Below are 12,645 nucleotides of genomic sequence, written 5' to 3'. Positions count from 1 at the left end.
TGTACTTAGGTACCATTGGCCAATTATATATGATTGCAGTCTTCATTCTCATAAGGTCAAATTTGGATAATTTTATCCACTTCTCGTATTCAGTTAGGTGAGGTTGTTTTGAGGGTAATTAATTTTCTTAATATTGTAAAAATGACAAAATAAATTTTAAATTTACTTTTTAAAAAATTATATTTACGGTAAACCACAAGAACTTAAGACATATGTACTCAAAGATAGAACAGTTTTATATCAATCTAATTATAAATTATTATTTTAATTATTTTAAAATAATTATTTTAAAAAATTAATAAATACATGATAAGTTTAGATAGAATGATATTTAATGCATAACTTTTTCAAAAAGTGTCATATATAATGAATTTATTAACTTTTATAAAAAAAAAACATTAAAAGGTATATAAAAAAATGAAAATCATCATGCGTTGTATAATTTCAAATGTTTTTAATTTATATCTAACATGGTTTAAAAGCAGTGCTGGCGACACTGTGTCATGCATAAGGCGAGCCGGGTGCTCTATTCAACTTTGTTTTTCTTCCTCTTTTCTTTAAGTGGCCTGTTTATTCTTTTCTTTCACAAATGTAGGATGCTGAAAGCTTTTCTATGGAAGATGCAGTTATTGAAATTACTATATGAATGAAAATTATGATTGGCATATACATATATTTTTATACTGATAAAAAAAATATACATATATTTTTATAATTAAATGTTTTTTTAAGTGTCTCTTAATGTGTAGTTTTGAAATATCTTTCTGATATATATAATTATTATTTAAAACTAGCTTAGTGTCCGTCTCCTACACGGAATTATTTTTTTAATAATTTTTTTATATATTATAACTTTTTAAGTTATTTATCTATTAAATTTTAATTAATAAAAATATTATATATATATATATAATGATATTAATATACAATAAAATGTTATAAAAATCACATCAAAAATTTTATATGATGTATACTATAATTTCATATTCATGCATCAAGATTGTATTTTTATAAAATTTAGTTCTTCATAAAAAGTGTACCCCGTGAATTTTATTTTATATTTAATATATTTTCTATATTTTTATATCAATAATAAATTTTTATATTGTTAATTGAAAAAATTTAAATCAAATAAGTTAATTTAAAATATTATTAAAATTTGTTAAGGAAAAAATTGATTTGAACAAAAAAATTTATTCTAAATGAGTGAATTTATTGAAACTTCAAATGTTCTTTAACATTTGTACATATTTTTATCAATTAATGTTTAAATATGGTTCATGAATTTAATGAATTTAATATTTTATTTTTATATTTCATTCTTATAATTTTTAATTATATGATATGTAAACTTGAGTTTATCCTTATTATGCAAAACTGATATAACTTAATATATTTTCCAACTAAAAATAAAAGATTGATTAAGATTTTTCTTATAAAAGTGAGAGTAAGGTGGAAAATAGCTTAGAAAAAGATATAAATGGTTCAAAGTATAAGTTTGCATGTCGCAATACAATTTTAGTATTGAAATGGAGTTCGTTGTTTATGAGAAATCAATACTAACTAATTCTATGAGAATTAAAATTCATATACATTGATAATTAACTATTAAGGGGAAAAAACTAAATCAAATAATATTAAAGCCAAGAATCTTCATCTTTAGCCAACAAAAGTTAGTCTAATTGGTAAGTAACATATTTATATTCTAAAAGATCAATTTTTGATAACGATGTGAGGACATTATTGGTGGTAATAGTAAGTACTTCTAAATGCATTCTTTAATGTCTAAGGATTATTCTATCCTTGATGGGTCTTCGGATCCAACTTACCTAAATTTTTTGTATTTTATTATTATTATTTTATTAAGAATACAATTATTATTATTTTATTAAGAATACAAATTCTAAAAGTAAAATTGTTTACATTTAATAGAATAATCGTTGAATTATCCCATTAACCCTAATAAAATAGAATTTGTTTACATAAAAAAATATTTATTTGAATTAAAATTGAATTGAATAATATCATTTAATTTGAAGAAAATAAATATAAAATTATCACATCACATCACTTCATACTTTTATATTAGATAACAAGTTACAAATTACTAAATATTTAATTTGAGTTTTACACGAGTACGTTTACCAAATCTTTTAAATAGTATATTTTCAAATTGAAAATGTTTGATTAAGTTCATATATTCTTAGATTAATCAATTAATGACGAGGTAAATTTTTATTTTAAATTTATTGGAGTCATTGAATCTTTTGTAGAGTAGATTACATCTTGTGAATGGACTAATTTTGTATAAAAATGTAAAATTATTTCATCATATAAATAAGAAAATAGGTTATACATTAATAATATAAAATAATTTCACATCATCATTCAATCACACTCCATCATGTATAGTAAATGTGTTGACTATTACAAAATTATCTTAAAAGTCATACAAATAAGGTTAAAATATATTTTTCGTGTCTATAAATATCAAAAAATTTGAAATTCATCCCTACAAATTTTTCGATGTTTTTTGTCCTCTTAAAATTAAAATGTGTTATTTTTTGACTCGGGGTTAGATGTGAATGAATCCGAACCTATGAGACCTTCTTTTTAATCTATATTTTAAAATGTAATGTTTGGAGATTAAAAACCATCACAAATTACAATTTTTTTTTAAAAAAAAATCGAATCACAATTTGTGGAGATTAAAACCCGTCACAAATTATAAGATTTATTTTTTTTTTCAAAAAATCTCTTTCTCCCTAACCCATAATAGCCACCACCCTAGCACCATCACCATCAAACCTGCCCCCAATCACCACCACCAAAACTATCAAACCACCAAACATCACTCGCGCTCTTCTCTCCCTCGAATCTATGACCTCAACGCCCTTGTGTGTCTCCACTACCACCATATCATCATTTGTGACCCCAATGTTGTTGTGTGCGTTGTGTTGGCTAGTGCAGGTAGTAATGCTCGGTGGAGGAGATAGTGCAGGTGGCGACACAACACGAAGGAGATGGATAGGGTGGTGATGGCATGGTGGTCAGAGTTGTGGTCGAAGGAGAATTGAAGGGGGTCAAAGGAGAGAGAATCTGAGAAAGAGAAAGAGAAAACATAACTCTAATGATTTATGATTAGATGATCATATAAAACTTTTTTACACAATCAATGCATCATCATTAAACTCTTATAAAATTATGATCCTTAATATTTACTTCTTCAATATGTTGTACACAAAATATTAGAAAAGAAACATTAGTATAGAAATTGGTTATGTAATTATAGAGCATTTAAGTTGGGTATATTTTGCAGAATAGTATAACCCACTTCTTGTTGATTGGATTTTTTTTTTTTATTAAAGTGATATAATTTGTGATTATATACTATGGCATTTATGGTGCAGCATTTGTGTGATCTGGTATGAAATATGAATGGTGAACTAATTACATTCACTGGTATCATCGCTAAAACAATGGGGAACCAATGTGAAAGAATAACAAATGCGTACAGCCATAAACCTACGTAACTAGCAATGGGCCCCTCAATATGAGGGTAAACAAAATACAAAATTGAAAACAGGACCAAAAAAATAATCTAAAACAGAACAATAAAATAGTATGGAGGGACACCCTGAATTTTGTAAATGTACAGAGAGCTTGCCACAGACTTAACACATGAATATCGTACTCCACCAGGTTAATGTACAGGCAGGGTGTGAAGGAACACGAGTATGTCATTTTGGCTCTTTAATCATCAACTTGTTCGACACAGCAGGTGCTCATTCATATGTGAAACCATCTGTCAATGTTCTGGAAGAGATTCCTGCAAAGGAGAACGGTTGCCATTCTGTTCTGAATTGGCATCACGTACAAAAAAAGATGCCACTGCCTTGAAATTCAATCCAAATATATAATCAGATCAACGAGACCTTCAACAAAATCCTTTTCGACCCCCGAAAATTGGAGTGTATGCCCTCCCACCAGATGGAAAGGGGAAAAAAATGAAACAATCATAATATCAGAAATACAGTCAGCAGCAAGGCATGCTCACAAAATCATAGGTAACATGAAACACCCATCAAATTCTGTGAGTAGATCAAGTTGCTAATGAAGATCTCAAATCGTCAGTTCTGTTGGAACGACACATACAATCTGGGCATGGAAAGCTGTATATAGAATCATTTGGTCTCTTAAGCTCAACTCCCTTGGAATCACTATGCGACCTCATGCTCAGCAGTTGACGTTTAAGACTTTTCCATCTGGAAAGTAATGAAAGTAGAGGAGGCACATTTAGATACTTTCAATTAAAAAAAAATCTTGGAACATTTTTACTAACAGCTACAGACCTCTCATTGAACACAATCAGAATGATCGAGCTATATGGTTCTTCAAAAACAAAACTAGGGATTGAACATATAACATACTATCTCTCTCAACATTTTCCTCTTAGACTTAATTGGAGCACAAGTACAGTTGGGCATAGTTGTAAATGCAAGAGTTGCATAAAGTAACATAATTCTTCTATAAACTATAAAGTAGCATACTAATTCATTCTATCCTCATAAAATTTAACAAAATAAAATATGCCAATATGTAACATACCCAATATTGGGATTATCAAACAGTAATGCCAACTTCCGCTTATCTGGCTTAATTGTTTTAGCATGTCCACCATACAAGAATCTTCTGTGACCCAGCAGAAAATGAGGGAAGTTGCCTCCCTGAGTTGTGACAAACACCTCACTTTGAAGACAAACTGTGTAATCTATAGCAGCCATCCTGGAAGAATAATTCTAGAAGAAGTATCCCAAGTCAAAATCATAGCATAAACCAATGATAGAGTGGTCGAATAACATTAGAGTACAAATGTAAACCTTAAATGGAGCAAGCTCCTCTTCAGAAGCTAGGGTCTCCTTAGTATGTAAATTAGGAAACATTTGAAGTAGCGGAGCCATTGTTTTCTCGGCATTATATATTTTTCCAGATGCCAAAAAGATAGATGTGTTCTTCGTGAAACCCATTCCCCTAAGCATGAGGCCAACCTGAAGAGATGGATCAAGGCATTGATTATAAATAAAACAAATGAATTAGGTAAAAACAACAACAAAACTTGCTGCATAAGGAGAACTTCAATTTTGGAAACTTCTAGCTAGACTAACAACTTCCAAAAAGAAAGCACTCCCAGAATTTTTCTTCCTCTTCATACAGGCTAAAATCACTAGAGCTTTAAGCAGGCATTTACCTCTAATGGGGTAAGGGGGCACTTCCCATTGATCCTGATTGCTCCTGGACGTATAACTCGTCCTGGTTTTGTAAATTTCCCTTTCCAACCTCTTTCTCTAGCTGCAATCATGTCTTCTCTCTCCTGTTTTCCACCATCGAAAACACAACAAGAGAAAGCAACCATATCCTGCCCATGGGAAATCATTTGCATCAGTTGCAACAAATATTAACATGTCAACGTTCAAAATTATTATAAACATTCATATCTGATAAAAACAAACCTCTTCAAAACGAAGATGTACGGAGACATATTTACCACCATTAATGGCGCTATGTTTTCTCATTCTTTCAACCAAAGATTCACCTATTGTCAATATAGGACTTGAAAACCGTAAAGCCTCATAATTTGCTAAGCATCTAAGACGCTGGACAGCTGGAGGAGCATCAAATGATAATCTATTTGCAAAAGGTGAAATCCTTATAACCCTGCATGAATAAAATTAAATTCAATATCTACGTAAAAGCTCCCAGCCTCCTTATCTCAAAAATAATAAACATATTTGATGATAACAATTTTACAGTAAAATTATCTGTTGTTTGTTGTGTCCCAAATTGAGTAAAGATGGAGCTTCACTGTGGTATTCAAGCCATAATACCCGAACTCCCTCCCATATAATCCAAATGGATAGATAACAAGCAAGAATGAAAATATATCTATATGAGGAGTGCTAGCAACACTCTCTTCTACTGGCTGAAATTTATTAAAAATTACAACTCTTGGAAGGTCCTACTTCTAAATCAAGAAAGAGAATAAATAAGTGGAACCCACCAAAAATTGTGATTTCCAATAAATTTCAGTCAATAGTAGAAAGTATTAGAAAGAGTGTTAGTGAGAGTGTTGTTAGCATTCCTCTATATTTAATATAAGAGGAACGCTATTGCTAGCGACACTCTTTTTGACACTCTCTTTTTAACACTCTATAATAGGGATGGCAACGGGACGGGTTTGACTATTCCCATCCCAGCAAATAGCGGGTGGCATACCCGAACTCGACCCTGTTTTCTTAAGTCGGGGAAAACCCAACCCCGGTCAAAGCAGCTTTTCCTCGTCAAAGTCAGGATAGGGTTGGATGGGTATCAATAGGTTTGATTTTTATTACCATGACTACTCTATAATTAGCTGAAATTTATTGAAATAACCAATTATGGTGGGTCTCACTTCTAAATCAGGAGAGAGAATCATTAAATGAGAAGAGGGACCCACTATAATTGGTGATTTCCAACCAATTTAGGGCAATCAGAGAGCGAGTGATAGAGTGTCAGAGTGAATGTCCCAAACATTTCTCTTAATATAAGTTTTTGCTAGCGTTACCCAAACACGTGGGCCGTGGGCTGTGGGCCCTTACCCTTCCTTTCCTTAACAGAAAACAATGAAAGAAAATCAGCTCAAAACATCAAGCAGAATCCTAATTCCTAGCCGTGAATGAAGCCAAATATACCATATGATGGCAAAGAGGCCACAACACTACAACATTGTGCACTGCTTTCTCCTCCTATATATATATATATATATATATATACACACACACACATTGGACAACTAACAATTACTCTAAACTGTTTAATCGATAATTATTTATGATCAATGAGAATAATGAAATAATTTATACAAGCATCATACACTCACTTTTCTTCAAGTAACTTAGGGAGTACCACATCTTTGTAATACTGAATAGATGACCATGCCTTGATCCTGAAATTGTGAACATTTGTCATGTTGCTGCCAAATCTTTCCATTAGGTACTCAGGAATCTTGTCAACCACCCGTACATCATTTTTCAAGGTATTGACAAAAAACTCTTCATCATAAATGTCCCGGAATTTGCTGGACACATGAACATTCTAGATCAGTTTAGATTGTTTCAAAATGAATACCTTGATCAAAATCATTAAAAACATCAAGAAACTCCCTGCAACCAAGAAATTTATAAAGTACTAATATAAATGCATAATATTCCATTTGACAAAACAGCTTACCAATAGTCATATTCAACACTGTAAAAGGATGTTTCCTCTATTAAAAGACAATGATCAACAAGGAAATTAAGGGAGTGTTTGGTTTGACTGTTTTCTGTTTTCATTTTCACTAAAAACAGAAAATGGTGATGAAAATGTGTTTGGTTGGATTTTTGAAAACATTTTCAGTGAAAATGAAAACATGAAATAACCAGAAAATGAAAATAATAAAATTTCGTTTTCAATGTTTTCAATTGAAAACAGAAACCTTATTTTGGATAAAATGAAAATGTCATGGCAAAGAATGTAATTTTAAGCAAATCTAAAAATACAAAAAAGACAAGAAGTCAATATATCATAAATTTTTAGTGTTTTTATTTTCTGAAAACAGAAAACAAGAAGTCAAACCAAATATGTTTTCAGAATTCTAATCTTTTGAAAATGAAAACAGTTTTCAGAAAATGAAAATAGAAAATGAAAACAGAAAATGAAAATGCAAATCAAACACCCCCTAAGATTTCACTATTTAAATGTTTTAACTATCTAAATTGACATGAAAGAAAATCTTAACAAGTAGTTTCAAATGGAAATCTCAGACATTTTGGTAATCTAATTTTCCCGATACAAATTAAGTGCATCCTACTTGAGTATAATATCTCTTGTTGGATCAGTTTTCCACTTTTCTTGTTTTGGAGGATTTGTTATCCTCTAGTAGTTGTGCTTTCCCCCTTTCTCTCTATAAATAATTTTATTTTTCAAATAAGTTTTTTAACAACAGCATGTGAAATATATATATATAATAATTGACTTAAAAGTCTAAAATGTTGTTAATCTTATGCCAACATAAAACACTAGATTTTCCTAGTCCTGAAAAACTAAAATCGATAGAATAACAAACCAACCTAGGATCTTTCCATATGCTATGATAATGAAAGTTGGGGATTACAAGGGTAGCATTGAGATAGCCAGCTACAGCAACTGCATTGCATACCTATGAAAAATTGATATCATTCACAAAATAAATTAGTTGAATGAAAATACATTAAACACATTTTGAATATATGGAAAAACAGATTGTACACAAAACACTTACTGATGTCCTCTGCTGATTTAAGCCACCATTAGCCTCCACATATATGTATCCATTTGATTCAGGTAGGTCTATCAACAACATTAGAAATATAAATTCATAGTTAACAAAACTCAGTACACTGCAGAAGATAAAGATATGATTTTCCAGATTTATCCTAAAAAATGCAAGCATTAAGCTTCAACCAGAGGAACTAAATGAGTATCAACAAGGAATAGACAAATAAATAGTGCCAAAAGCACTAAAATAATTATACAGCAGAACAAAAATTGAGATAAAAAGTATAATGTCATCATTTAATGTGCATCATCAGTTATGTTATACCTTCTGAAGATCTGTTCACACATGGCTTCCACTCACCACCTCTATAGGGATACTTCCATATTGTAGATATCTGAAAGGAAATTTACAAGCCTGTCACTGAAAGTAGCCATCTATACCCAAAAAAACAAATGAAATTGGAAAAGTATGAAGATTTGTAAAGTATTACAGAAGAAACCAACTAAAAGATCCAAACTTTGAAAATAAGAAAAAAAGATGCATGGTCAGAATCAAATATCTTCCAATAGCTAGTGGGTGGTCATAACCAAAATGATATGAAAGATTCTGAATTCTGAAGATATTATCCTTGCAAGAGCTGAAAAACATACATAAAAAAGTTATAATTTTAGCTGCCAGCATTCAAGAAAATTTCATACCAATATTACAATCAAACATTAAATTCTCATCAAACATGTCTTAACAATATAAACCTCACTCTTCTCCTAGCTTAGTGGTCAGTTGATATCTTCTCAAACCAAAGAAGCATAGGTTTGAACACGACATATACTGCCTCTCATAAAATATTCCCATCAAACATGAAATTTTGTCCCATGTGAAGGTATGAATTCTCTACTTATAAAAAAGACACCACAAGTTCTTAATATACACATACACTATACATAAGCAGTTAATTCCCTTTTCTTTATTTTGGTAATGATTATTATCATCTCAAAGGAATCCCTTGGAAGTTAGGTCAAGATTAGTTTTTTTAAAAAAAAGAATATGCTAGAAGCTAAGCACAGGAGAAAGCAACAAAAGGAAATTTGATGCTTCTTCCAATGGTTTTTTCCTTCTAGTACCACCCAGCTTCCTTACCAAGACTTCGTGTTAGGTTTGACCCCTTGTGAGTCTCAATGTCAAGCTTAGAATATCCTTTCCTATCAAACCATCAGGTCCTATGACCTCCTTTGTAACTGGGGGAAAAAAGGAGGAACTTTGGTAGCCAATACTAAAAGTAGTACTTTTCTTATACAAATTCGAGATAATATACTTAGCCAATATGCACAACATAAAACATTAACACCTTTTATACTCATATTTATCTAGGTCAAATTCAAATATATGCAGCACAACTATTACAATCTCGGTCAACAAAACTCCCAAGACCTAACACAATAACAATCCTAACATTCTCACAGACAATTCATCATCAATCGCCTTTGACAATCAGAACCAATTTCCTCTATCCAAAATCCGCAATCACACATTTTTAAAACATCTGCTCAATCAATTACTCACATTACCCTAGCCTCCAGATTCAAACCTGGCAAGCAATCTAACCATAAATACGCATCACAAAACTCAAAAGCTCTTCCATAAACAAGTTAGTTACATTTGAAACAGCAAAATCCATACGCAAAAACTAAACCTACATTTGAAATACAAAACATACATGAGAAAAACGCAGAGTAGAAACTCGATTCCAAACATTCCAAATAAAAAAACAAAAAAGAAAACAAATTTCACCGGAATAACCTGACGAATCACAAATCACCAAAACCCGTCGAGATATATATATATATATATATATATATATATATATATATATATATATATATATAAACAAACAAATAATTAAAATATTGAGAGATTTCAGAACGAATCGAACCGCATCGGCGGAGGAATTATCGGAATCCATGTCGAGGCGGAGCTTGGCGAAGAGCTGAGGGCTCCGGTAGACGGAGCCAGGCGCGGGACGGTGTTTAATTACCGGAACGACGTCGAACGACGCCGTTCCCATGTAGAGGAGCATTCCGGAGATGTAAATGAGAGGAGCGAAGAGAAAAACGCCCTGTCGTCGAAGCAGAACAGAGAGGAACATCCAGCTGAGCCGCTGCGCGGCGGTCCGACCGCTCCCCCGGCTCGGAGAGAACCGCCCGGCCTTGGACCGCCCTGCGTGGCGGAGCCTCGGCGACCGGAGCGGAGACGGCGGCGGTGACGGCGTCGAGTGCCCGCTGCTCGGTAGCCGGTTGTACGGGTGCATTTGGGATCAACGTTTCCGCATCACAACACAACTCTCTCTCTCTCTTTTTCTCTCTAAAATGGTCCCAGAAAACGACACCGTTTTGGGGAGGGTTGTGTGTTTTTCCTGAGGGAAGAGAGAAAAGAAAAGAGAGAAAGCACGTGGGTTGGGTTGGCTATTGGCTAGACTAGCAGGGGAAGAAGGGAAACGCAATGCAGTGACTTTTCTTTTTTGTTTTTGTTTTATGGAGAGGGAAACAAAGAATAGCACAAAAACGCATGCTCTGTGGGTTTTTACTTTTTTTATTTCTTGACATGATCTATTCATTTATTTGGATAATATTTAAATTACTATTGTGCTACATTCACATGAACATAAATTATTTATTTAATGAGAGATTTTATGTTTAATTTTGATTGTGTAAATTTTTTTTCAACTAACAATTGTAAGGATAAAATTAATTTTTAATCTGATGAAAATTTGAAAACATTCATAGTTTTTGATCCGGGAAAAATAAATTATTGTCTTTTTTCTATTACTTTGTGACTGAGTGCAGGTGCTAGAAGAAAGGTATCACGCGGATCAGAGGAGTGAATGGTTTCCAACGAATTATGCTTTTCTGAAAGTGTTGGTAAGGGTAATAAACATCATCTGGGTCTTGGAATTTTTATTTCGAATGAGTACAATGTGCCATGATTTTGGATTTTGACCTTGCAATAAAGAAGAAAATTGAGTTTGATGAGTCATCTCCAGTTTGCATTTTTTTGTTCTATTTTTTTTTTTAAGGATGTTGTTCTTTTTTTCTAATCTTATCATTTTTTTTAAGTGAAACTAATCTTATCAAATTAACTCATTCCTGAGAAGTCGTGTTGTCGATATGTTTTAGTATATGTCGTAATCGCGTTATTTAGAAGGATTCTTATTTTCTTCACGGCTTTAACTGGAGGTTGATATTAAATTTGTTATAAGCTTTACATGATCAGACATTTGATTTAATTTTGAATGATGTCTGTAGTGAAGTTATGATTAATGACCATTATTTTGAGCACATAATTTTTTTTTCTTTCTAAATTTAAGAAATTATAGGGAAATATAAAAATGTATGTATAGTTAGTGAGATTATGTTAAACTTTAAAGACTCAGTTAGCATGATTTTGTTTTTTTTATGGAAATATGAATTTGTTATGTACAGGAAAATCATAAAAAAAAATTAATCAAGTAATTAGACACAAGTTATTAATGTGTTAAAATTAAAATTAAATTGTTTACTTAATATTTAAATTTGATTATTGATAAAAAAATAATTTTTAATTCAATTTTAATTATATTCAAATCAAATTTCAGATTAATCAAGATTTTTTCCAATCAACAGGGTAAAAAAATGATAATAAATAAAAATAACGATAGTTCAATAAATTTCGGCGACAAGCAAGTTTCCACATAACCCTATCTAAGTAGCAAATTTTAAACATCATTTAATTATGCTACTTTTGACAAAAAAAAGTACTTAAGGATATGCGTTAAGATGTGATTGATCTCCTTATACCTCTGTGTCCCAAACGTGTATGAAAAAACCAACAATAATTGTGTTCGAGTGTTGAACCAAAAATTTATAATTATAAATTTGAAAATTTTTACACAGGTTCATATGACACATGATAAAACCACACAATTTCTCAAGGTTAGGATACCACGTGTAATCATCTAAAATTATTTAAATAAAAATTATCTAAATATATTATAATTTAATCTTTTAGTAAAAGAAAAAAACAAATTGTATTTAAAAAAGATAGTATAATTATTTGATTTTAAAGATAATAATAATAGAAAAAAGTTGGCTTCAGTCAATTTTGCAACCCAGTGCATGTAAGTCATAAAAATAAATATACTATTCAGGGTCCACAAAATACATATGTTATGTGGCAGACATATGTCAACCTTTTATGTCAATCTTGACGTAAGAGTATGAGCACCCAACCCTTAACATTCGGACTCCTTAACGGACAGGTTATCTTTAACTTTTTAT

General features: G+C 31.3%; 1 protein-coding gene across 1 annotated transcript; it reads right to left on the bottom strand.

Moving 5' to 3' along the window:
* Positions 1 to 3,435: 3,435 nt before the first annotated feature.
* On the bottom strand, positions 3,436 to 10,883 carry LOC100788348 (protein ESMERALDA 1). Its single transcript, XM_003529369.5, has 10 exons — positions 10,266 to 10,883; positions 8,660 to 8,729; positions 8,339 to 8,406; positions 8,148 to 8,236; positions 6,917 to 7,114; positions 5,511 to 5,715; positions 5,249 to 5,416; positions 4,881 to 5,048; positions 4,609 to 4,799; positions 3,436 to 4,265 (listed from the first exon to the last, which is right to left on the bottom strand). The coding sequence occupies exons 1-10, from the start codon at positions 10,638 to 10,640 to the stop codon at positions 4,103 to 4,105; spliced, it is 1,695 nt and encodes a 564-aa protein (XP_003529417.1). The 5' UTR covers positions 10,641 to 10,883; the 3' UTR covers positions 3,436 to 4,102.
* Positions 10,884 to 12,645: the final 1,762 nt, after the last annotated feature.

This window comes from Glycine max, chromosome 7 (genome assembly GCF_000004515.6).
Source record: "Glycine max cultivar Williams 82 chromosome 7, Glycine_max_v4.0, whole genome shotgun sequence".
In the NCBI taxonomy this organism is placed as follows: domain Eukaryota; kingdom Viridiplantae; phylum Streptophyta; class Magnoliopsida; order Fabales; family Fabaceae; genus Glycine; species Glycine max.
This window is presented reverse-complemented; position numbering and strand designations above follow the sequence as displayed.